This window comes from Corvus moneduloides, chromosome 4 (genome assembly GCF_009650955.1).
Source record: "Corvus moneduloides isolate bCorMon1 chromosome 4, bCorMon1.pri, whole genome shotgun sequence".
In the NCBI taxonomy this organism is placed as follows: Eukaryota; Metazoa; Chordata; class Aves; order Passeriformes; family Corvidae; genus Corvus; species Corvus moneduloides.
Window position 1 is genome coordinate 27,964,867 of NC_045479.1, and position 27,712 is coordinate 27,992,578.

The window sequence follows — 27,712 nt, forward strand, 5'->3', positions numbered from 1 at the left end:
TGTTGTAAGAAATATTTGAATGATCCCTTGTGTGCTCATAGTGTTACGTGCCAGTCATGGTAACATTACAGAATTTGCATGCAAATTCCATTAATGGAGTCATTAAGTCCTTACTTGTCTTTTTAATGGAAAAGCAATTCAATATGTGTATTTTGATGCCTTTCCTGTTTTTGCAGTTTCAAAGGGATATCTTCCATTGATACATGTTCACTACAGACTGCACAAGAAAATATTCTTCTTAATACATCTGATTTAAAAGTTATTTAAATATTATTGCAACATCTTTAAAGATTTGTACTGATATATTTTTGATTATGCATTGAAAAGATTTATTCATTAGCCTGATTTAGTATGCTGTTATAGGATAGTGTAGGGTTTTCTAGGTTGGTATTATTATGACTGAAATAATATTTGTGAAGAAATGCCTTAAAAGTAAATATCAGTCATTAAAGAGTCATAACAAGTCATAACAAGTAGATTAAACACGTGAATGTAATGAATAAAAATCTACTTAAGGACAAATCTGCATTCTATGTAACATGCTTATTGGGGTGAAGTGAAGCCATAAGTATGCCAGAATTTCACAAGGGTTATCTAAGCATGTCCAGACCTTTGGAGTAATACAAGAAAGGCATGTAATGACAAAGCTGGCTTCAAAGAACAAAAGAAGCATTATCTCTTTGGGACAAAGTTTTGTGTTTGTCTTTCACAACTATGAAATCTTGACCCCTGACTGAGTTATGATGTTCCATATAGTAAATAATCTTAGAATTTTTCAGAACCTATCTCAACAGTTCTTGGTAAGTGTTGACAAACAGTGGCTTTGGCGGATGCAATCAACAAATCAAGGTTACTGCCAGTAAGGCTGGAATTTGACATCAGATTCTAAGGAAAGATTTCTAGAGTGTGTCTAGGTGTGAGCTAGAGGTGGGATTAAATCTGGGACTGAAACACCTCTGCGTTCATTTCTGTATATAAGAATCTCTGTCTGATTTATATACCAAATCTCCTGTCATGCTTAGGACAGATGCAGGATTCAATGCAGTTACCTAAAAGTAGGAATCTGATGTCATTTGAGGTGCTATAGCGATGTCTCTGAAATGCACATGGAGGCTGTCAAGAATTGTACAGGGCATATATAGGGGAGACCTGCACTCTTCGGAATGGCAGCTGGAGGCCAGGTGGGATGCCCTAAGGAATCTGCAGTGATGGTAGATACCTGCACTAAGGCAAGGGAATTAGTACCAATGGGACTGGGGTGAGGTGAATTGTTCTCTAAACTTTTGATGGTATTGACTGGATCTTGATTTTATTGACTAGACCTCAACTGGCTGCTATGGGAGCTTAAATAACTAGGGTAGATATAAATAGCTATGCTGGAAATTTAGTTGTTCAAATCTGGAATGGAATTTAATCCTAACTGTAGAAAAAAAAATTGATTCACTTCTACTGTTTTGTTTTGGTTTGGTTTTTTTGTGCAAATCGTAGTTTAGAGAGATAAAGGCAGAGAGATGCACTCAACACAAACCGGTTTACTGAATCTGTCATAGTATATATTAATGAACAATTAGTGTACTTCAACAGCATAACATTTTACAGGACACAGAAAAAGTATAAAAGATTCCTCTAATTCCTCAAGTTTCTTAGTTAGCTATAAAGGCTTAGATGCTGGATTCCTAATTATGTAGAAAAATTATCGGCCCGTGTTGACAAATGGACCTTGTTAACTCCAAACAGTATAGCAGCAGTGTAATGCTGTAGAGTACTAGAGTTTGAGTGAGGTTCTCTGCAGAAGCCTTAGATTGGAAAGGCATATTAAACTGAGATATGTTTCTCTGAATCAATAATAATAATAATAATAATAATAATGCCCAAGTCCAAAATAAGATAGTGAAAGGCCAAATGGTGAATCAGATGCTGCCTCCAAGAAAGGGGCACACGGTCAAAACAGTGTTTGGAGGCCTGACTAGACAAAGGCCAGGGCAGTTGCCTTTGGAGCTGCTTTGGGACACAAAGCTGGACCATTCCAGCTGCCCATTTAGGCAGGGACTGTCTCGGATTACCAGAGATACCACACCTCATGGTATTTGAAGTGTCCCCTTTTCAACTCAGGAGTTGAAGTCCTGCAAATCTGCAAAGACACCATTGCTTGGGAAAGGGCCACAAACATACTTCTAAATGACCAGAGATCTTTTTCAGTTTTAGAAATAATTAGGTCATTCATGGATCTGTTGTCTAGCAAAAGTGTGCCATTTAGATTTAATTAATACACATGAATTTTTTTGGTCTGATCTGAGAGTTATTTTGGCTCAGATCCCAAACAATGACTTTCAGCCATACTGTTTGATGTTGGAGTCTGTCCCTGTTCATTGAACTCTCCCATGAAATTCTAGGCTTAGGAGTCAGGCTTTCAAAGCAGAAACTGGTTTTAATTATTAAAGAAAGTAAGACCCATAGACCATAGATGAGTTCCAGATGATTGCCCAAATTTCCCTTTTTTCTCAGTTTTAACTGGACACAGTTAATTTATATGGTGCCTAACACAACTTTAAGAAATAATCAACATTATACAGACCTAATTCTATTGAATTTTTCTGTCTGACATTCCAATAGAAAGAGTGAATTTTTAGTGAAAACAACCTGGTTTGGTATTTATAACACAAGCACTGCAGGACTTGTAACCTAAAAATTAAATAGACCAAAAACAAGTTTGAAAATTACTCCACTAGGATAGGTTGTATTTTAACAGGTAGTTAGGTGAATACCTTCGTGGTCCAAGGAAGATCTTTATGCTCCCAAAGGTAGTAATTAGGTCTTGACACCAATAAGGAACAAATTCTTGACCCTTACAAATATTCTGACCTGTTAAGCCTGACATGCTAGAACGAGGAGATAACGTATCTTTTACTCTCTTTTTCCGATTTTTGTCCATGTTTGGTTCTCTAAGGCAGCATTTCCTGAGGTGTTTTTCTCTGTTGTGAAAGAAACACACAGACAGCTGTAAATGTGGATTCAGGCCCTCCTCTGTTTTGGAGATGTTCAGTTTTTCAGGTCATTGATCTTGAAGCAGCAAGGAGCATCGTGGGGTTAGGGTATTTTGGGTATGGAACCAAATGAGTGTTGCAACAGACTATTTAGCATGGCATTGCAAACCAGCAGTGGTCTGTGGCTTAAAACCCATTATACTGAGCACTAAGGGTATGTCTGTACTAGTAAGCAGGGCAGTGCAATGGGAACAAGTCCATGTAGTGAAAAAGTTATTGCTTACCTGATGATCACACTATATAGATTTAATTTCTATGCCTGATGGTGTGGATCCACCCAAAAGAAATGAGTTTCTCATGCTCTGGAACTACTCTGCAATCCAAAGCACAACCAGTAAGTGGGGTCTGCTCAGATGTTTGCTTCAAAAGTAAATATTTGAAATAAAGGAGTACCAAGTTTTTTAACTGTTCCATGAAAACTCATGCAGAAAGTTTGATTTTCATGTATGTTTTTGAAGCTGACACTTTTCCCTTAAGCTTCCAGACATTCCAGTCTTTGAATATTTGAGGCATATTCATAAATGGAATAAACAGCAGAGGGTGGCTGTCGAGTGGTGGGCACTCGATATTATTTAGTAAATTTCATTATACAGGCATCAGCGCTCTAATTGTTTTGCAAGATGTACCCAGCAATGCAGCTGGTGAAGAGCTCCCTTTCTTATCAAAAGATGATTGCAATTATTATATGCAAGGCTCTAAAAGCCTATTTGATGTTGAATTAAATTGATTAGAATGCAGACGTGCATTTTTTCTAATAAAGATTTATCCAGATTTTGAAAGGAAATTATCTCTACACACCACAGCTTGTCATATGAAATGATTTTTAGTAGTATAACCTTTGAGCCAAATAAAAACAGTAAAAATGGAGAAATATAGATTTATTAAAGTAATGAAAACTGTACAAAAAGTCTGTATTTTTCATGCCAAACTTCTATTTTTCTTGCAGCCAAAGCAACGTACATCCATAGTATCTTCTCTGGAATTTCACCGAATGAATCACAGCCACAATTATTTTGAAATCAACCCACCCATTGGCTGTGCAAGTTTTATTTCTACTTCTGCAATCAGTCCAGCTAATTATTCCTTTGGATCTCTGGAATACAGTCTTGAAGAGAAAGAACATCCAGGTATAGAAAAAAAGCTTACTTTGACTGTCAACAAAGCTTTATAAAACTTTAGGTCTTTGGGTTTAAGTTGGAATTGCTGTTGTCTTTGGTAGTAAAATACATTTATCATAAATACACTGAATTATTCCTGATTTTTTCCTTCTACTCTGCAAGAGTTTTGATATTTTATGACTAGTATTATGAAACATAATTTTTCCCTGAATATGATATTTTGAATAAACAAAACCTTTTTTTCCCAGACTTGCCTAGAATTTAGGTATTGTAGCTTTTGAAATTATGATGATTTGTACATCTACTTTCACCATTGTGTGGTCAATACACTCCAATAAGAGTTTTAAGTTGAAAAAATGTAATTAGAAATCATTATGTAACCACCAGTAAAGATAAGGAAGGGAAGCTTTCTAAGAAACCTGTTACTGCATGTTGTTTCTGCAGTAGCAATGGGATTCATTAAAGTAAAACTTCAATGTATTTGTGCTGATGATAAGAGTTGAATAGAATGATAGTGTGATTGTAATGGGGAAGGACTTATCTGCAAGTAGAGATTCACGTAATTAAAATGCTTTAAGAAGGATTAAAGTATATCCTTTTTCACATATCAGAACTTCAGGAATGGGAAATTGTCAGTAAAGCAAGCATTTGGCTTTGTCCCTTCAAATTCAATGTGCAAGTTGCTTTATATAGGCTAAACTTGTAGCAGAAGGGTATAGTATTTGGGAAAGCTGATGTATTGAAGCAAATATCTTTGATAGCTAGTTTATGGGATTTGCAGATCAAATTCTAAAGGGATATTGTATTTAAAATATAAATAGGAGTAGATTACTGTAAAATAAAAATAACACAAATGTTGAAATTCAGTGCTATTATCAATTGGCTTTTGTAGTATTGATCTTGAAATGAGATGAATCCTCTTCATTCCTAACTGGTAGAGTTTAAAAATTCTGAAAAGCATTGCTTTTAAAAGATTAAAAAAATTATTTTCATAGCTGGATTGATAGAAAACTATATTATTAGGAAACTATTGTGAAATAAGAGTGAGAAATCCTATTTTCTTTGATGAAGAGAGAGTTAAAATGATCAGAAATTACTAATTTTGGTTTTTTGGAATATAATATAAACAAAGATAATATGTATCACTAACTTTGAAGCTAACAGAATGTGTTTATATGATGGATATAGTAAATATTTTCAAACTTAACTAGAAATAATTAGTTTTAATGGTATCTTTTATTCCTAGGTCTGGAGTCATTTGACTCTTTAAGGTTTTGGTTGTTTTCTGTATTACTGTAAATTCTCTTCAGCAATCACAATTTTATTCTGGGTGGTTGAATGATACAGAATATTTCTTGATGTTTAAAAGCAAAGATAAGAAAACGGAAAGAAAATTTGCTGACATTACACAATTAACTTCTCCAGATTTCTGCTGTTGCACAGTTCTGTTAAAGTTCTTCATAGTACCTGGGTTCACTTGACTCTTATCTTCTTTGGTTAAATTTACAATGGACTACACTCAGTAACTTCTAATTACTACAGTTAATTTCGTCTGAGATTGGGACTATAAGGTCATGCTTAGTAGAATTTTATGTTTCTAATTTGTGGATGATTTCATTTATGGATTGAGTGAAAGCTGGATTTCCTCTTGTCTCTGCCTAGAAAGCAAAGAAAAAATAACAGGCAAAATGACTGAAGTTCAGGCCATCTTCTACAAGCATTTCAATAGTACATTTTACCATCAGTACATTATTGATTTACCATTATTAAATAATTATAGTAAAATTACAATTCCACCTTCCATTCTCAGCTGGTATCCTAGAATTATTTAAGTAATATACAGGATCACATATTGGACACAATATTAGCCTGCATGAAAAAAACCAACATTTTATTTTGATCATTTAGTTCCTTTCAACTCCTTACTGATAGATGATGCACGGTAACTCTGCAAGAGACAAGGAGTACTAATGTGGAAAGGGAATAACAAAATCTGGAAAGAACAGATCAAAATTGTTTCTCTTGGAAAAGTCTTTAAGGCATGTCTCTTATCTACAATGTTAAAAGCTGAACCTTGAATAATAATGGTCAGCAAGGAGCAGCAGAAACAGTGTTCTGTGTTGTGCTGCAGCTTTTCTCTGCTTTAGCTAGCTGTAGTTTCACTGAAAGGTTCCTTTTTCCTTTTCGAGATCTACAGTGACAAGTACAATTCATCATATGACCTAATTATAATCTTCTGAAAATTCATGGAAGATCTGCATCCTAAAAGAATGTTTAGTTTAATAGTAATTGAGGATTTGTTTGCGTTTGAGTGAAACAATTAAAATGCTTTTTACAGGATTTCTAAATCAGAGACTTCCATTCAAATAAGGCATTAATATTTCCCTACTCAATTTCAGTGCTTTTTATGTTTTCTTCAGGAAATTTGCAATGATTCATTATCATTCAAGTAAAAGTGAGAGATGAATACAACAAAATAATTATTCAAATTCTCAAGTCTTCATAATTTTACCTCAGTAGTCTGCTACCGAAGAATAATCAACCCCTTTTTATGTTTGAGGATTGCAGTTTTACTCTTGGTGTTTGCTAATTCCCTACATCCCCTGATTTGAAAAAGGGGTCCCAATTTTTAAGAAGTGTATTTCTATCAAATAGAAAAACACTGAATTCTCCACAGCTGTATATTATCTGAATGACAGCATATGACAACATCTCTGTTCAATTATCTGGAGAACAGTCCACATACCATGGTAAATATTTGCTTCAGCTTTGGCATCAGATGGCCTTGTAGAGTAAACAAACCATGTATCTTGCATGCATGGATGGCAGGAGATACCTCAATATCAGATTGCCTGAGGTAAGGATAAAGACTCTGTCCTTTTTTTTGAGCTTTAACTGGTGGAAGAATCTGCAACAAGTTGATGGGAACACTTCTTACTCCAGTATGTGTAGAGCAGACTGTGTGAATGCAGCTTTGGTGTGACCTGTTTTCAGGGCTTTATCTGGAGCTAGATCACTGACATCAGAGAAGCATTCTCGAATTCCCAGTGAATGGTCATGCTTTCATAGCATTGAATTTCACCCCAAGTTGGAGGCCAGTGCATCCCAGTAATGTCAGGTATTACACATAGTAGTATAGTAAGTTACTATACTAAAAGTGGGATCACTTCATTGCACAGGGAAGTCATTTCTGTATGTAACTCCATCCTGGCAAGATGTGTGTAGCTTTCTTGATCATCTGAATACATGTTTAGTAGGTGTTCTGTAAGATAACACAAATGAAAAATTAAATACCTGATGATCAGGTGATTGTTGTTTGTGAGATGTTCCTCATGTAACTTTGGCCATGAGCTAAGACCACAGATGTGCAAGATAATTCACTCCAGGAGAGGGCAGCCTGGGCTTTCAGGGAAATGCCTGTCTAATATAGATCTCTCTGCCTTGTTTTCTACATCCCTCAAGCTCTCTTGAAACTGTAAATCTTAAGGATTGAAGGCAACAAAATTGTGGCCATTTTGGTAGCATCAGCTTGGCATAATAAACACTAGCAGCTGAAATTGTCAGTCTGGATGACTTTCTTTTTAATTTTTGCTTGATCAGTCGGAATAATGGATCTTTCTCTAACCCGTATAATTTCATTATGTCTTCTTGTCCTGAGTATAATTGGGCCATGAAATTAAAAAGACAGTTCTGCAGAGGTTCTTGTTCTGTTTCAGATCACAAAATAAGTCTGTAGTCAGATTCATGTATGCTGCAAAAATGTCAGCAGACATCTGAAGGTAACCTCATTACAATTTTTATTTTCAGTCCATGAAAATCTGTACATTTTCAGTAAGTTCAGTATGCCATTTATTGTAGAAGAGGATACAGTTTTTCTCTCATCTTGTGGTACTGAGAAGTATTTAATTAGTTTATCTCTTAGTTAGAAACCCTATCTCCACTGGAGAGGACCTTAATATAGCTGTTAGTGTTTTATATGCCATGTCCTCTGACTGTGAGAGACATTATTTAATTCATCTAAGAAGGCTACATTTTTCCTTAAAACAGGCCAGAATGTACAATTCAAGAATTTAATCTTTAACATATAGACTATAATTTTTTCTCTTCTACTTTTGAAAAAGTTATATTTGACTCACACCTTCGATTTCTTCTATAAGTGTCTTCAGATCTTTCTTTAAAGTACATATCTGATGAAATTGTTGTCTCACAAGCCATATTCCAGAAGCAAAAGCAGCCCTAAAGGCTTGAAACTTGCAGTTTTGTCTTTCTTTTTTGAGAGAATCAAGAAATACAGCCTATTAGAATTAGAAAATTGTTTCAGAGATCTGGCCTAAAATTCTTGGCTATGTTGCATTCTTAGATACAGTTAGAACTTACTCTGCTGCAGGAATGTTTCTTTAGGTGACAATAACTAAGCTGATCTTCGAAGTAGATCACATATTTGTCAACATTACTTTCTCATTCAAGTATTTCATTTATTAAGAGCTGATAGGAAAAGATCAAACTATGATGTCTATGAAGACTCTTCAAGCCTTGTTTCTTCAATTATAGAAAGTTTTGAAATTATTGGAAGTGAAACACAAAATGAAAGGAATACAAAGAAGAAGAAAATAACTTTTATTGCCGGACCATTTTTAGGTGTGCTGCATGCAAGTCCATGGTACGCTGTCTTTATTAACAATACCTCACTAATTAGCAAAAGAATGCATGATTTTCCAGTGACAGAAAAAAGGGAAAATATTGGCTTGCAATGAAATAGGAATAATCAACAAGTTTGGTAGATAAAGCATTCCATCTCCTTTATATGGACACCTGTACATCCAGTTATGGAATATCTGGAAAAACTGGTATTACAGGTTTGTACCAACGTGTCATTGGTTGAGAACTCTTTTCCAGATGAAATGCCTTTGAAGGTAAAATTGAGGCCCTCTTTTCTCTGGTTTTTAATTTTCCTTATCATTTTCTTGATTACAATGCAACAAATTCTGCCAAGGCATTCTTCAAAACATGTTAATTCTAACCTTTTCATCTGTGAAGATTATATGTTTTTTCCCTATAATTTATACCTAAGTTCAACTGAGTGCCATTAGTAAGATATAGTAGAGCTATTCCAGGAACTGCTACTGGGGATCATACTCAGTACTGTCTCATACAGTTTATTTTTTGTTCTAATTAACTTGTCCAGCAGATGCAGCATGTTCAGGTCTCCTTATGTTGCCCTTCTTTTTGCTGCTTCTAATTTCAGCCTTTTCACTCTGAGGCAAGACATGGTCTGTCCCACAGGAACAGAGAAATGTAGGGTTGATTAATATTATAAACTTCTCTCTGTTAACTATTATTTTCTTTGCACCGTCCAGTTTCAAAGCAGTGTCTTTCATGAAGCTCATTGTAATTATATCTCAGTGTTACAAATGTGTCAACATGTCCAAAAATCTGGTGGCAGAAAGGTCTTCTGAGGCAATACCTGGAAAGCTGTGGATGAAACCAATTCCTGTTGTTCCAGTCAAAAACAGTATACCTTATTTCAAGAAACTGGTGTGTGCTAGTGCTTGCATGAAACATTTGATACAAAATGCCCCTAAATCTCATGCCACCTGCACTTAAAAATAATCTCCTTGGAATTAGCCATATTATTCTAGCTTAAAGTTCATGACAGTGTTACCCAGCCCTTCAGTAATGCCTCTGCAGTGTTGTCATTCAGTCTTTTATGAGGCTTAAGGGAATTATCTGGGCTAAACCCACTTAGTTGTTCATGTGAACCTGCTCTCCAAACATACTGTCTCACGTCACTCACTATGCGGACATCCTGATTGCTAAAAAATGGTAAAGTAATATGAAAATAAAACAATTTATAGCAAGCGTATTGGGGTAGTAAAACTGCAGAAGGGTCTCAAATCCCTGTTGTCAGATATAGCACTGGATGTGTTAATCAAACAAGAAATTACACAAACAGCTTATCTCTTTTCAAATCAAATTCTGAACCATCTGACCACATGTGGAAAGGCATGTGTTGAGCCATGTGCCTGCCTATCTTTTATTCAAATAGCTATTCACAGGATTTGCTCTTTTCACCGACATTATTTGCTTATTATAAATAAAGCCAGTTGGCAACTGTTGACAATACAAGGGGGAAAAGATCCCTTGCAATATTTAAGATATATTTACTAATTTTGAAAACCTGTATTCTTAGGCCTCAGTCTGGCAAGGAGGAAGGTAGGAAATAGAACAATGCTGTGATGATGCTGGAGATGAGAATTTTAGAGACTGTCCTAAAAGTGGAGAAAATTTTCCTCAGGATCCTTAGGAACACTGTGTATTACACTGCTATCAGGTTCAGGAGTTGGCTATTTCTCTGAATCTTTTTTTGCCTCTGAAGTAAGCATAATGTAAAGCTTACTGCAATGTATGCATGTTTGTATACATGTCTATTTGCAACTATTAAAAACTTTTACACTTCGTTTAGTTGCATGCATCCCCTTCCTTGAGAGATGTCAGCACAGATAAATAATCGTATCATAAAATGATTCCCTGAAGGAGCAACAGATATTACCATATTAAGTCAATAAAGACTTTCTAAGAGCCTTTTGAGGAACCATTTTTTGAGGTTATAAGTGCAGTTGTTAGAAGCAATATAATTAAATTTTTTATTTATCTAAATTTAATGTAGTTTTTTCCAGGTGTAATAACTATCCTGATGTGTAAGGTCAAAAGAAAAAATATTTTCTGTAATGTGTCATTAACAACTCATAGCCATTTCTAGAAGCAGATTAACTATAGACAATACTCATATTTTTCTGATTGCCATCTTAGTCAGCTCTTTGCTTTGCTGTTTTGGTTCGGTTTTTTTACTGAGCTGAAAGCAAAGTAAGTCCTTAACTTTTTAGTAGGACCATTTGCAGAGACAGATTGTTTTAGTCTTTAGGCTGTCACCATGCCTTGTATTGTTGCCTTACCTTTCCATTGGACATTTTGTAAATAAGATTGACCAAGCTTTGGAGGGATGCTCTTGAAAATTTAATCACTTCATCAGTCAGAAGAATTGCCATTGCAAGATGAAGGCAATGAGCAAAGAGCACTAAGATGTCTCAGTCTTCAATTCCTCACAATATTGTTTGTGGTACAGTTTTCTTTCACCCTATGAATGCATCTAAACTGATTGTAACATTATTTAGAATACTCTGTCTTACCTCTCAATCTATTTTTCTTTTCCTGTGCCATGTCCTCTTATTCATATTTAATCACTTTTCTGCTTCTTCTCCTTTGTTTCTTTTAGAAAGCTTTCTACTCACCAGCTGTATTTCTGAGCCCTACGTGAGATGATTAGAACTGAAGGAAATGGCAAAATGTGCCTGGTTTTTTTTTAAGAACTTTTAGGCCTCTGAATATACTTAGTGATGTCCAGTTTTAAGAAAAACAAAAAGCTCTCTGTATTACATACCAGCCAGTAACAAAAAAAATCATGTTTTCTCCTAAGGCCATTCTGAAATCAAAGACAATTTTTGTTTCTCCTTCTTGCACACAACTCTTTAGATCTCTTTCTTTTTTTTTTCTGTTCCTTGCTGTCCAGTTGTAATGCTAGTATCATTTGATGTAACAATCATCTCTCTCTATGTTGTTCCAAGCTATATAAAAAAAATGGGGTGGGAAAACAAGCCTTCTTTACTTTTGGTGAGTATCCAAAAAATAGGGTAGAGCCAGTCTTACTCATTAGCTAATTAACTATGTATTTTATAAACAGCTCTAGTGGAACAACATAAACATGACATGTATCAGAGTACATTGCTGATGGTAGTGTTCTTGTGGAAAATGAACATTTGATGCCATTTAGTGAAAGAAGAAAACTGAACATGAGTCTCCCTCATTCTGGAATAGCCACTGTCATTTTTCCTAAAATGGATATGATGCTATGAGTTCCAGAATTTTGATTCCAGCCTTGAAAGCCCTTTTTTCTGCAGGAATTGATCAATAAATCTGAGACAATTTCATGAATGGTTTCAGAATGACTGAGTACATCTTACTATAAACCAAGATAAAATATTTGCATCTGGTTTTTGCTATATTGAATAACTTCTATACAGTGGATAGTTTGATTTGTAATTAGAAATTTAAAAATTTAAAATATTCCTTGCTTTTTGGAGCATTTATATCTTTTGGTAGAAATGATTGTTTGTACAAATTCAGTATATAATAAAATTGAAACTCTAAAAATTTCTTGGAAAATCCACAGAAACACTATATGTTACACCTAATTTAGCACTTGATCATAAAAATTCTGTATATGACTTTTCAGTTCCTATTTATAATTGCAATGTAGCTCTAACTGTAACGTTGAATAAATTGAAAGCATTTTTTTTCCATTTCTAATTTTGATTTAGTTAGAGATTGATTATCTTCTTAGAGTTATGCAGACAATTCACTGGGAGTCTGGACTTAATCATTTGAAGAAGAAAAATGCAGATGGCCATGTCTGAGGAAGATAGAAAGCTGTACTCTGAAAATATGTCAGAACTGTCAGATACCCAAATGAATAAGTTCTCAAAAGTTTAGCAAAATAGGACAGAAAATAAAATGGTTGGTCTGAGTAAGAGTAAAGGTTTATCTACCCTGTGCTGTATTTGACCAATTATGAATGCCTTTGGGAAATGTGTAATTGCAAAACAAAAGCATAGTGACACCTCCTCAGAATGTTACAGCATTTGCAGCCCAAGGTCCTCCTAAGCCCAAGTACCTCCTGGATATTTCCTGTGTGTTATGTAACCTAGTAGGTTTATGTTCCATGGATTTATCCATTCTCCATGCAACCTATATGCAATTTGTGTTCCCACAAGGAATTTTTGCCAGGAGTTACACATTTAACTAAGTATCTAATCACCATGAGGGAGTTGCATCTTTTGTTTCCAATAATTTCAAAACTCAGAAGGCTGAAAAGTGGGTCCATTGTTTATGTTCTAGAGCTTTCATTTGTGTGACTTGTATTCAGCAGATTGTGACACTGTCTGATACCAGTTTTCTGCATTTCAACAGCATGGTTCATAGAACTAAGATTCTCAGTTCCTGAGACATAGAATAATTTTCTAATCACAGAATCACAGAATATTCTGAGTGGGAAGGGACCCACAAGGATCATCAAGTCCAGCTCTTAAGTGACTGGCCCATACAGGGATCAGACCTGCAACCTCAATGTTATTTGCAGCATGCTCTGACCAATTAGCTAATCTCATGGCTTTTTTTTTCTAGTTACGCATATTTTTCTTATATCAAAGGAAGACTTTTGTTAAATCATTTTAAAGGAAAGTCTTATTTTCACTTTTGTTAGTGTTCTGTAGATCTTATAAGGAGCTATTTATTGTTTATGTATTTACAAGGATGAAAGTGTTGAAGACTTACTCTGTAGCGGCATTATATATGCTCTTTCTTAATATTGAAGTCATGCTGAAGTGCCCTGTTAAGAAAAAACTCTGGATCAATCTTGTACAGCTCACAAGGAATAATATTAATTGTCTCCTACGGATTTTATTTTTAAAGAAAATATTTAAGAATTGGTGCCTCCAGCCATATCTCCTAGAATGGCAAGATTCTCTATAATTCTTCCTCCCCAGAATCCATTTTGTCAACAGTAGAGGTAACACACACCTCATGTCATCAAAAAGACCAAACACAGACTTCCCCATAGCCTCACCAAGGAGTTTGTGCCACACTTCTGATGATCTTTTTAAAGTATTAGGTAGATTGTACCTTTGATAATGGGATCTGTGTTTCTGGCAAAAGTCAGTCTGTAAGTGGCTGTAGAGAAGTATGTCCTTGTGCAATTGTTTGCAACTTGTTTGCTTGTCAAGAAAGAAAAATCATCATGCAAAACTTCAATCTATATGTGAAAACCCAAAGACATGAAAAAAATAATTTCACCATACCATTTTAGTAAAACTTTAATTAAAAATCTAGTTTAGTTTAAATACATCTCTGGGGCCCAGTATGCCTGCTTTTTAAAAATTAAATTTAAGTTTTTCTTCAAATATAATGCTCCCCAAGCAGCTTTTAATTTATGAAAGTATCAAGTTATCAGATACATACATACACACATACACACACACACATATATATGTATATATATGTATGTATGCATGCTTGAGAGCTGTTTCTTCTGTGGTGACCAGTGATAGGACCTGAGGAATGGCCTGAAGTTGTGTCAGGGAAGGTTTAGGCTGGTATCAGGAAAAGGTTTTTCACCCAGAGGGTGTCTGGGCACTGGAACAGGCTCCCCGGGGCAGTGGTCACAGCGCCAGCCTGACAGAGCTCAAGAAGCGTTTGGACAACGCTCTCAGGCACAGGGTGTGACTCTTGGGAATGGCCCTGTGCAGGCCAGGAGTTGGACTCGATGACCCTTGTGGGTCCCTTCCAACTCAGCTTATGCTGTGATTCTTATGCTTGACTTGCATGAATTTTAATCAGGAGAAAGGAAGTATAGGTTTATTCAGTTTTAGTGTTCACTGGATTCCACTGAATACTGTAAACCAATACTATAGTTGAATAATAATTCAATGTTTAATAGAAAGACTTCAATAACAAATGATTAAAGGTTAATTTACTTTTTTATGTCTAATTTGGTGTTTCCCAGAGTAGGACCATAAGGTTATCATTGGGGACTTTTTTTTTCCGATAAAAGGGTTGAAATTATGAAAAAACAACTTTTGCCTACACAGCAGTCGTCTGAGAGGCACTTTAATGTTGCTATTACTAAGGCAAAAGTAAAAAAAACAGATATATTTCAAATGAATACTGTGTATCATATAGATCTTGGCTGGATCTTAAAATATTGGCTTTGAAAGTCTAGTGGCGCCTTAAAAATAATGGAAGAACAAATCATGTAAATAACGTAAAACTAAACAAAGGTATAGTGCTCACTTTTTGGCCCACCTCCCCACTTAATTTTAGCCAGAAGGAAGACAGTTCAAGATTGCACTTCAAGATTGCTCCAGGATGTGAACAAAACCACCATAAATAGGAACTGTGGAGAGATTTCCCAGCCAAACTAAAACACTAATGCAGGTGCACCTGTAAGCCTTCAGTACAAATGAGCTCCTATTAACCATGAAAAAATAAGAAGAATGAAAACAATGAGAAATGGCAGATTCTGAATGTTTCAGCTGCACAAAAAGCTCTAATTGTCCCTTTTACCATGTCAAATATCAGAAAGCCTAACTATGAGATACAGTTTTTGTATAACCAAGCTTATTGTTTTGCTTTTCTTTTCTGGGAACAATTCCAGGAATTAATTTTTAAAACCATAAATATTCAATTATTTGAATCGCTTGCTGTCTATCCAAGCAATTAGAATAACCCCTACCTGCTTCCTAGCTCGCTCATATCCCTCAGGTAAAGTGAGATGATACTCAAAATTGCCCTCCCCTCCCTCCTCCTCTGGAAGGTATTCTATGTCTTCTTCATAGGCAAGAGAAAGGAGACACTGAAAAAGAAAAAAAATTGAGTAACAACATAAAAGAAGAAAAACAGTGCTGAAAATACAGGTTCAGGGAACAGGGAAGACTATTTTTCCCTGTATTACCAGGCATTTTTCACAAAGCTAAAAACAGACATTATTTCTCAGAGCAGCATGTACTGCATGGTCTATACTCCCCCAAGTTTTTTTGTGACTTAGGAAGTGTTTTTATATCATGACCACAGAGTAATAAATATTCATCACAATATTTTTTTTTCATCTTGTAAAATGATATATAATCTGTCCATCTTTTCATTCCCTTTGTGAGTGATGTACTGCCCTTCAGAGCTTACCGTACTCCAGTAATTCCTATAGGCAGAAAGCCCCTCGATAATGTGATGCCAGGCCGGTGGAACTGACAGCCCGCATGGGGTGCCTACATGTTGTCAGGGGAAGTTCTGCTTGGACAGCATATCACTTTAGAGTTACTGAGAGAATTTAGGCAGCTGTGCATTGGTGGTTTAACAAGCAGCCAGCCCTCACCTGCTGTATCTTCGTGGTTTTACTCTACGGCAAATGCTGAATTTATCTACTTCACAGTGGAATAGAGACGGAGTACTGTTGGTTACCATCCATGTAGGAATGCTAAGAGTAAACTCTTGATAAGGGACTACCAGAGCATTGATACTCGAGTGATGTGTTGCCTTTTATCACATAGCTACCCTTTGACTGTGATGGGGAAATGGAAATAAGACTAATCTCAATTAAAGATAAGCTGAGCAGTACTGAGGTAATAAGTGCCTCATTTAATTTCATAGAAAAATTTTGGAACAGACCTATTTCAAATTCCAATCAAGTGTCATAACACATCTTAGTGATTATTTCAGGAAATAATCACACATGATTATTTTAGGATTTCAGAAAATTCTGAACTGATATATTCCTTCTCTGAAGAACATTCTTCCACAGTAAAGCAGCAATTGAAACATCACCTATAGCAACAGTAGCCATGGGGAAACATTTTTTCTCGGTCAGTGAAAGCAAACCACTATCACAAAATGAGGTACCCACAACATCGAAGCAAGAATATCTCATTATGCTGGAATCTTGATGAAGTAAACACTCTTAATGCATACTTCAATTTTTTAGACTTTTAAATTACACTCTTTGAGTTTAATAATGTCATATATTTTGGTCTAAACTACTCTGCTTCTTATTACTCCAAGAATGATATTGAGTTGCCTTAAATACTTATATCACTACATAAATAATCAGCACAATTTAGAAAGTGTCATATATTTGTTGCCTTTCTTCACCTTTTGGGATTTAAATGATCATAGATTATTATGCCTTGAATAAGTTTTTAACTTCTCATTTTTATTAGATGTCATTTTGTGTTTTCCTTGTGAGAGCTTTAGTTCTTTTTATGGGAGCTATATGTACTCTTCTCAGCACTTGGAAACCAAGCTTGGTTACTGGGTATGTGCTCTCCTTCTGTTCCATTCTTCCACGTCACAACCAGTAAGGCCATTCACGTTTCCAGACCCCAGATTCAGATACTGATACTGAGTTGCAATAGTGTTGAACAAATAAAAACCCCACCCATCACTCTGTGTATAATTAAATGCTGCCTCAGCACCATAGACAGCAGATCTTGTACAATTAGCATCATATCTGTAAGCAAAATTAAGCTTAAAGAATTGATTAAATACTGTCACTAAAGTAGTATTAGGAAAAAAATACACAAAATAGTAAAAAGATGTTAACTGTATTGCCCAGCTTTCAGTTGTCGTAGTCCTAAATCTGATGATCCAAGGGTAATGACAGTGATGATATGAAATAAAAGAAAAAAGTTCCTAAGCAAATAATTCTTCTTGTAAAGGAAATGTAATTCTTAGCATTTCGTATACCCCTCATCCCCTGGAAACTTGAGAACTAAAATTAAAATAAACTAAAAATATGGAAGTAGGTCCAGTTTTTCTCTTAAGTAAATGTCAATAATATGATTATGCTAAATCTGAGGAGAAATTTAGAAATATTTTGTATTCTGACTTAGAAATACTATCAAAAACTGTAAGAAAGAGAACAAGAAAAATTGACTAGGTCAAAAGTGGGAGAGAGAAGAGAAGGTGAAAACAAGAGTCAGCAGTTTGTTTGCTAATTCTCATCTATACTTTAAAATTCTTCTTTCAAGTACCTGTTTTTTAATGGATATAGCAAACTGTTCTGCGTGCTACCACCTATTCATTCATAAAACCTGAAAAATAAATTAGACTGTTTATAAAGGCATTTTAATTACATGCTGTAGTTGCATATGCTGTATTATTCTTTGAAGTCACTGTTTAGACCAAAATGTGCAAATGTATTTTGCAAAATAAAAGGTTTTGTAAGATATCTGATACTGTAGAATATTTGATACTAACAATATATGCAATTCTGTAAGAAAATGTGTTTAAAATGCTGATTATCAGTTAAAATTCTCTATGGGCCTGATCCAAAGCTTACTGGTATTAGTGGAAATATTCTTTCTCCGTTTAGCAGATTTCAGATACAATCAGACTCCAACACATTAAAAATTACTAGCATTGAAGGGCTTTTTCTTTCTAAAACACTGGAGGGAAATACATTAGTTCAAAGCCAGTGGGATATCATTCTGAACTAAATCTATATTTCTGAAGTAGAACATGTGCAGGATAGAACTAAAAAGTGATTTAAAACAGGTTTGAATTGGACTGGCACACTTAACTGACAAGACTTGGGATTATTCTGTGCTCTAAAAAGGCATTTAAATCTGCATGTTTCCTGTTTTTCTAAGGCTAGCAATCAATTTGGGGCATTTTAGCACAGTACATCACTTATTTCTGTTTCAGATTCTAAAAATTGCTTTGAAGTATATGCCAGAAGCAAAATTATTTCTGCCCATAGATGAAATAACTCATTCTCTGTGGCTTCCTCAGATATGAAGTCAATCTCTGCTCAGGAAAAGTACCATTTTTAAAAATAGAATAATATGTAACTCCTAATTTTAAGTTGAACATTTAGCATTCAGACAACTTTATGGGCTAAGCTGTGGCACAAAGTCAACAAGCTTTTCTGATGGAGGTGCATCAAAGAAGTCTGTCTCAGCTGGGCACAATCTGCTCTGTGAAAGAAGAGAAAGAGGAGGGTCTGTTGTCCATTGCATGTCATGCCAATGATAAAGTTTACTTGAATCCCATTGGATAAGTGGTTATTAGACAAGCATGGAGGTTTTAGAAAAAATTGCTCTGTTTTTCTTCTTTTCTACTTTTTCTTAACAGTGCAGATTAATGCAAAATAATTTGACCCTGTCTTTGCCTCCTTTCCTCAGATGTATAAGGTATAACATGCCAAAAGAAGAGAGGATTGGTTTCTCTCTTCAGTCCTTACCATGGAGAGAGTTCAGGGAGAGCTTCTGTCTGGTGTTTTTGGACAGCTGTCTTGCTAGCTGGCCTTAGGTCTTGTGGGAGGCTTTCACACATTCACAGAAGATCAGGCGCAGTACACAATCTGTGTAGATTCAGAGCAGTATATAAACAGAAAATCACAGAAAGAGATACCTAGTTCAGACCATCACAGCTGTAGTCACATTACTACTATCTTGTTTTCAGAACATTTTCTTAGCAGTTTTCTGCATAACTCAGAACTCTTAAATATTGTAAGATCATCACAGTAAAGCTCTGTGTCATCATTTCTATTGCTGAGGCATTCAGTCAACTGTATCTGCTTGTGTTAGTATGGTTTATAAGGAGATTTCATATAAAGTGAATGCAGGGCATGTTATCACTAAGGATAGGATCTGTGAATCGTGCTAGAGACAGTTCTAGAGTTTTCAGTGCCTAAATTGGATCTCTCAAGCTATTAATTTTGTCACCATTCTGTTCACAGCCTTCCCAGATCTAGTGCAAATCCCAGAATCCCTTCTTGTCTTGGGGTGGGGAGGATACATTTCCTTTTAAGGATCCATTATTGGAGCTTTTGTCTACATAAAACATTAGTGAATTTGATTGATGATATAAAATCTAAAGTGGAGAATAAGCATATTAAGCATGTAGAAATTAATGTGACATTCTCTTCTGAGTGTCCAAATTTCTGTGAGGAGTAAACTGAATGTACTGCTTTGGAATACCATGTATAGGAACATGTAGTGGGCTGGAAGATGCTTATACAAAATTTGAAAGGTGTTTGCACTGTTAAATGGTATATGGTGTAGTGTTTGGGAAATAGAACTTTATAGAGCATTCTCTTTTGATATCACCTTTTGGTGACTTTGAACCTCTTTCTGGACCCAGAGGTGCATAGTAAATATGAAAACTCTTCTGAAAAGTGTGGTTAACAATAGAAATGTACCTTTCCAATGAAGTATTTACCAGAGCTGTTTGAAGCTCAAAGCCTGAATAAGCAAAACCGATGCAATTTTCCCAATTACAGTTCAAGTGTGATTCTGCATATTTTTATATAATTAGATAGCATATTGGAATTATAGAATTGTGATAAAGAAAGGTTTGGTGAAAACTGTGCTGCCCTGGTATTTTGCAAAGAGTTACTGAAAATAAGTTAAGTGTGAAGCATTTCCCAGATGGTAAAAATTCACTCCAAGGAATTTAAATTGGTACTCAAAATGTTGCTGTGTTCATGAAGCTCTTTTTGCATCTTTAAAAAGAAAATTGCAATGTACTCTAATCACTGCCAATTGTACTGTAATTTTTTACAGGGAAGATTAAATGAACACAAAAATTGCAGGTGGAAATTTAATCTCTCCCTGCATTACAAACTTGCAGCATAATATTCTCATCTTTCAAGTTGTGACCTGTTTTTGCTGTATTATCATGAAACCGAGCTTTCTTCAGGGAAATATCAGTAAAACACCATGCCCTTATGAAACAACTGTCAGTGTTAATTTAGTTACAGAGACATTTCTTTCAGTGTAAGCAAGATTTCTTATGATCTTTTGACGCAGTGCTAGTTTCTAAAAAATATTTTTAATCAAAGGATTCATCATTGTGTTTGAAATATTTGAGTCAGTTCATGATACCAGTCTAATATAAACCTTTCTTCAAATTCCGTAACATTGAAATGCACCATTTAAAACTGTTTTGCTGTCTACACTACTTGACTTTTTTGTCCCAATTTTTGCATATAATTTTGTTTTCCAGTGTTTGATATGTGCTTAATGCAAACTGATTCAAGCAAGGCAAGTAATGCTGATTTGATTAAAGAACAGAAACATACAGATTTAATTTGGCATTATTGGCATAATAATCAGAACTAATTAATACAATAAATGGCACATTCTTTGCTGAGTATAACTTATATTGAAAAAAACAAAATTAAGTACTTCCTTAATTAAAATATCTATAAACTTAATGCAGGGAAGAATCTTTTAAGTTAAACAAGTAGTTCTACATGCTTCTGCACAGACATGTTTTCCTAGAGTTTCCAACACACAAATTCAACGTTTTATGAAAAACAAACCAAGGACAAAAGGTCTTCAGTTATGGCTGATATTAATTCTCTCCTTGCTCCTGCATAATTTAGAAGCTGATCACAGTTTCACCAATATGTTACATCTTTTTCTATCTAAAATGTGAAGTAAGGAAAGTGTATTGTTTAATTTCTGTGGCAGGAAAAGATGTGATGCTGCCCATAAGTCTGCTGGATAGTTGCCACTGTGTTCTTCAGAGGTAGCTGCCCGTTAGGGGTAGTTCCAATGTGTTTCATGAGGTTTGGATCAAAGCAATTGTGGGAATGGTTGTGCTTCTAGTCATTAATTTAAATCTGTGCAAGGAGAATTATTATTTTTCAAAGAGAATTATTGCATACATTTCTGTATATACATAATACAGCATTGTGAAGGCAAACAATATAAGACTTTCAGTTTGTGATATTGAGAAATGAAGGTGCTGTTTAAAGACAATTATTCTGTTTTTTCTTTTGAGGCTGGAAGTAAAATACTAGAGGAAAATCTGAAAAGTTGGGAGAGATCCAGTTCAGTTTATAATGCAGCCAAAGATGTGATTCTTAAAACAACCATGTTTTAAAATAAAACATAATACAGAAGTATTAATTTAAATTTCTCTTAAAAGCTGAAGTATGGATCCTGACTTCTTGAATATTTATATCAAATAAGGAGAACATGAAAGGCTTATATCCAACAGCAGAGGAATGTGTCTTGGTTGTAAGCTAATCTGTGACACAGCAGTAGACCAATACTTGTTTTCTCCTAAAAGAGACATTAGCTCATGTCTACACTAAGTATAAAATATGAAATGCAGCCACTATTTTAGGTGCCATATTATTGCTTGTTTTCTTATTAGTGGAAATCATACATAAAAAATCAAGTATGCATGTGTAGCGTGTAGCTGAGAAACTGGGTTAAGTGCCAGTTCTTAGAACTTTACATTGAAACGGAGATATGAAAAGAAGAACTGTGAGCAGCTGCAGTATCTACTTCAATATTTACCTCATTGCTATGATTTAGCTTTTTCTTCTGTGTTTGATGCTTTGAAAATTACTTATTCTAAGACATAGTTGCCTGGAATTAATCACTGTTGCCCTAACATTTTTATCACTGATCATCTGTCTTTAGAGGGACCCCTTCCCCCTTTCTAAAACACCAGGAATGACCACACATCTGCTCTTTTTCTAATGCAATTCAATATGCTAAATAATGAGCTCTTGGATGGGAAACTTTGTCAACTCTTCAGTTGCTTTTGTTGTCCTTCTGGCTTAACATACCCTGACTACATTTCTTTTTGTGTCAAATGATACTCATTTTCTCAAATGAAATTCAGAGTATCTACAAAGACTAAGCTCTGAAAAAGACAGCCATAGAATGACTGCTAAAATTGGAGCTGGCTTTATTGTAAATATTTATTCTAAAATACTAGGAGGGGAGGTAGTATTATGGTATAGTTAATATTCTTTATTCCATTACTAATTCATATTTTAAAAGTTCAAGTATAGATTACTGGCATTTTTTTTTTTTTTGGTGAGACATAACCCTAACCACATCAGCAAAATGAAAGCTGGTACCAGGACTGTGCTATGATTACCTTAGTTTGTTCCAATAGGACTAGTGTTTAGATTGCAGTGATTTTATAAAGCTATGCTTTTGTTCAGCACATCAGATGGGTAATTAAACTCAGAAGAGCTTGTCCAGTATTTCTTGCTGACATAAAACTTCCTGTGACATTAATAAGAGAATAGCTTCTATAAACCTTGCATAGATATCACAAAAGTTAGTCCCAGATATTTTAATGCTTTATTTGTTATGAATATGTTGCTGAATATCAGTGAGTATTTTTTTCTGAAAAGCAAGTTTAAAATTCAGCTTTCTTAGTGATTCAATGCATTTGATGGTTCAGTGCAGTTTGGAAATAATGTAAGTTGTTAGTATCAGTTCTTTCACAATTTTGTTGATGTAAAATGTGCATCAAATCTGGACAGTTTTTCTGGTCTTGGGTAACATCACACTACTTTTTGAACTGGATACCAATTCTGAATTAAGTGGATTCCCATTCAGTGAGATTACTTTTTCCATGTTTTGTTTCCTCACAGTGGAGCTGGTTGCCTGAGCAACTGGTAAAATACCAAGACTGGGATGTGGCTGGTGCTTTCTTCCTCACTTCTAACCTGAACACAGTTAGGGCTGTGCAGAGCTCCCAGTCTTGGGAGCTGTAAGGAATGCACTGTCCATCACATTTTACAAAGTGAAAGGTGATAAACTCCCCTGAACTAGACAAAATCTGTGGAACTTCATGTTGAGTGTTCTCCCAAGAAATACAAAGGTGGAGCCGATGCACTGGGTGAAGTCAGAGAACTAAGGATGCATATCTGAGGACACAAGCTTACATTAGCCTCTGTTCTTAGAGGGGAATTTCTCAGAGAAAAAAATGTAGCAGTGACAAGTGGCATGACTTGTTCAGAGACACACATAAAACATGGAGCAGAGAGATGCACAGAAAATCCCAAACTCTTGTTAGAGCTTCACATGCTCTGCACACAGGTAAAGGATTGCCCAAGAGATGAGAAGCAGGGTTCCTGGGAAGGTTGTTTGCCTGAGTTCTGTTGATGGTTTTCACTCCTGAGCTCTTGTTAGATAAAAAGACACTCGACTGCTCCTCCTCTTGGATTAAACAGAAAGAGGGTGGTAGGCCCAGTACTTCAAGAAAATTTATCAGTCTAATTTGTTCTACTGCAAATTGAAAATTTCAATCCCTTTGTTTAATATGCAGCAAAATTTAATTGGTCAATTATGTTGATATATGTGGAAGATCAAAAATAACCGTGGTATGTTTCTTGGAAGTATTAACTAGATTAAGTACTCTTGGATCAGATGCTGTAATATGAAAAACAGTAATTATATTTTAGAAATATTTGGGAGGTTTGAGTTTATACAGTGAGAAAAGGTGAAATTCTTACACTAACATTTCCTTTCCTGAGGCAATAAGAAGGTATTTTAAGAACATGCTTACATGCAGTGAAAGGAAAAATGAAACATTTTATTCCTTTTTTTATTCCTTTTAGTGGTGAAGAAAGTAAAATTAGATTTTAGCATAAATTAATGGAGCATAACTTTCCTGCACATGTGCATAAAGCACTCGGATGATTTTAGCTCACTTGTTTAGTGTAGAGTTCTGGTACCTGAAGGGAGAGATGATGGATTTGAGGGTTTTTTCCTTCCTCATCTCTTGTCATCACAATGATCTGTAGTGTAACAGTACCCAAATTTTACATTTTTATATTTTACAGTCCCCTAAACAATAAAACACTATGGCAGGGACTCTCCACAAGTTTTTTTTTACATAGCCAGGCTGGGTGTGAGTATTAAAAAGCCATGTCACTGTTCATCATGTCTCTGCTACTAAAGAACTGTGTAGAGAGGTGTTTTATTTGAAAGCTGCCCTTTTGGTAACGTATGTGGTGATTTTGCTTTCTGCTTGTATAAAGTGTCCCTTCTTTGTGGGGGTGGTGGAAGTGGTGTGAGTGGTGTGTCTTCTGTAACACTTACAGCTAAACTGAAAATCCAACCCTGTAGCTATTTTAGTATCAGGAGAAAACAGGCTGTAGAGAGACAGCAATCCATGTACCAGTTCCATACCCATGCGGCTTTGCTCACACACATGTAAGCTGAAATTAACTGGTCAGTTTGAATGAATGAAGTTACCCATATGCATAATTAGATATAAAAGTGGTCTTTTTCTAGGAAAAAAAAATCAGGTTTTTTCTTGAAAAATAAAAATGGTTTTTGACAATTTATTCTTTTAAAAATACTATTAATTAACATAAGAAATGTCCAGCCTATTTAAGGAGTAATTGCCAAGGTATGGAATTGACAGCAAAATTACTGCTCTTAGGCTTTTATCATCTATTAGCCGCTTCTGTATGCAGACTGGACAATTCTCTTTTATACTTGTGATTTCAATATCAATTCACTTACTGCAGGGGAAAACACTGACTAATCACTTGCAGACCAAAAAAAGGTCTGTACTCAAATGTGAATAACAAGAAAAAAATTGGATTTATAACTTTATTTAGTTTTCAGTATTTTAAAACTTAATAAGCTGCATTTAAACCATGTACAAACATGCATTCTATTTCCGAACGGTTCCATTACATGATTTACTTTCTAAAGACATTGGTGTCTTCACAGTCATAGAATCGTTAAGTGTGGACACGACCTACCTCCAAGATCATCCAGCCCAACCTTTGACCAAACACCACCATGCCCAGTAAACCATAGTACTAAGTGCCATGTCCAGTCATTTCTTGAGCACCTCCAGGGATGGTCACTCCACTAGCTTCCTGGGGAGCTTGTTTCACTGCTTTCACTCTTTCAGTGAAAAAATTCTTCCTGATGTCTAATCTCCCCTGGCACAGCTTGAGGCCATTTCCTCTTGTCCTGTCCCTAGGTTCCTGGAAGAAGAGGCCAGCCCCCACCTTTCTACAAACTCCTTGAGCAAATGTTCCTGTTAAGACATATAGTCCTTGAATGTGTGCTGAGGCAGTACTGTATATTCATTGACTTCTGGAGACTTTGCACATACCAAAGATAATGTCAGTTTTTCACCATTTCATGTTTTCCCAGAAGCAGAATTATCACAAAATTATTATTTTTTAGTCATTCATGCTATCTGTGGGAAATGTGACACTCTGGAAATGAATATGATATTGAAAAGTGGCAGATGCTTACACCATATGGATTAGTCAGGAACAGCTTCATGAATGTGAGGTATGGCAGAGGATCCTCTGGGTATTTTCACATAAAAAATTGTGTGGGCATGAAAGACCCCAAGGACATCTGAAGTGTTCTTGATCTCTCCTGCCAACTTACTGCAGTGCAAACTCTGGGGGTTTTTTGTGTGCTGTATGCCTTAAATTGTTTTGAGGAGCTGCTTGGGGACCTCTAGTTCATGGCATGTCTACGGATGGTCTCTGAGCTCTTCAGACCAGTGTTCTCAGCAGCAATGCCTGTTCTTAGGGAGGACTGGATGCAGTGACCCCATCCTGGGTGTGTTCAGCCTTTAGTCATGGTATTCCTCCACGAGAGTCACAGTCTCCTCTTGGAACTGAAGTGAATGGATGGTAGTTAATACAAATGACATTTTTTGGTACAACACGAGCATCTTCTCTGTGAAGTTTTAGCCACTATTGGAAGAAGAAATGGGTATAGAAAACCCAGAAGAGAGAGACCTGGAAGTAAAAAAGCAATCATTCTCTGGTAATATAAATATCTTTTTCTCCCCTCAATCCAATGGCAAATAGATGGTATTCAGTAAAGAAACAGCTTGGAAGATAGTTGGATAATCTTTAATACTAATGATAGTAGTAAAAGTGGAACAATATCTGTGTTTTAAAACATGTATTTTTATTAATTATTTCTTATACCATCTTAAAGAGGTCAGTATTGTCTCCATTGCACAATATTTCTGTGTTGTACAATGAACGTATGAAGATAAACCCAGCAATTCAGGACATAGAAACAATTAACCTGCAGACCTGTGTGAGGACCTGTTAGTCCTGAGAGAGCACACTAAATAGACAAAAAATATATTGACATAGAAGGCTGTATTTTGCACCTGGGCTTCTATTTTTGCATTGCATTGTGTTCAGAGTTAGATAAAGCATGTTCCACAGCTATGCAGCATTGCTTATTGGTGTGCTTTCCTTGGTAGGGAAATTAGATAAGAAGTGTAAGAAAGCAGAGGGATTGAGTCAGTTTCTGGAAAAATGAAATGTGTAGGAGAGGAGGAGGCAGATGATATGGTTTGGGGTCATAACTTGGAGCAATGAGGAAAGGCTGTATGGCACAGGGTTGACACCGTGTTTTGGAAGCAGGAGCCGTGTAGTGGGAAAATTAAGAACAGTGTTTTAAATGGAAGTTTCATAGCTGGATTGATAGAGTCTCAACTCTCACATTTTCTAAGGTTAGCTCTCACAGATATAAAATCTCAAGGGATGTTACTTTTCATATGGAATTAAATTCTTTAGGTTACTCAGATGACCTCAAATCATATCAGGATCTAGGCAGTAAGCTCAATGACTGCCTAGTTACCTAGATAGTTTCTTGAAAATGTCTCTTCTCAAAAAATACTGCTTTGTTTTTTAGAAAACTTTATGGTCAGTGGTCATCTCTATCATAGTTAGTGAGCCAGCCACAGCTTCTGAAATAAGGTTATATTTGCAGAGATTATTTGGGGATTTTGGGGAGGATTTTCTTGCCAGCATTAAAGAATATGAATATTGGTTTTATTACCAAAAAAAGAGCGATGAATGGAACTCTAAAAGCTAGATGGGCTGCTGTGGGAAAGATGATAAAAGGGCAAGGTATTTAGTTGAACCTGGCATTCATGCCAACATTACGGACTCCTGATGCAGTTTTTCTCCTCCCTTTTCTGTATACAGTTGCACAGTAAATAAATGTTTAAAGTGAACACCATATTTCTAGCTCCCCTTCCAATATAAAATGACTTTTGAAGACCCTAGAGACCCTGTTGATCTTAAACAGAACAAAACACAAAATTGTCTGACATATTAGTCCTCTCAGTGAGAATACTGTGTACCATCTGCCTCTGATTTAAATTCATTGTATC

The 27,712-nt window shown here is 35.6% G+C and overlaps 1 protein-coding gene across 8 annotated transcripts in view; it reads left to right on the forward strand.

Moving 5' to 3' along the window:
* Positions 1 to 27,712, forward strand: part of ANKS1B (ankyrin repeat and sterile alpha motif domain containing 1B) — a 416,591-nt gene that overhangs the window by 157,474 nt on the left and 231,405 nt on the right. For all 8 annotated transcript variants that reach the window (XM_032107198.1, XM_032107196.1, XM_032107200.1 and 5 more), the window contains exon 12: positions 3,991 to 4,171. In XM_032107198.1, coding sequence (XP_031963089.1) covers positions 3,991 to 4,171 — 181 coding nt within the window. The remainder of the gene's footprint in view (positions 1 to 3,990; positions 4,172 to 27,712) is intronic.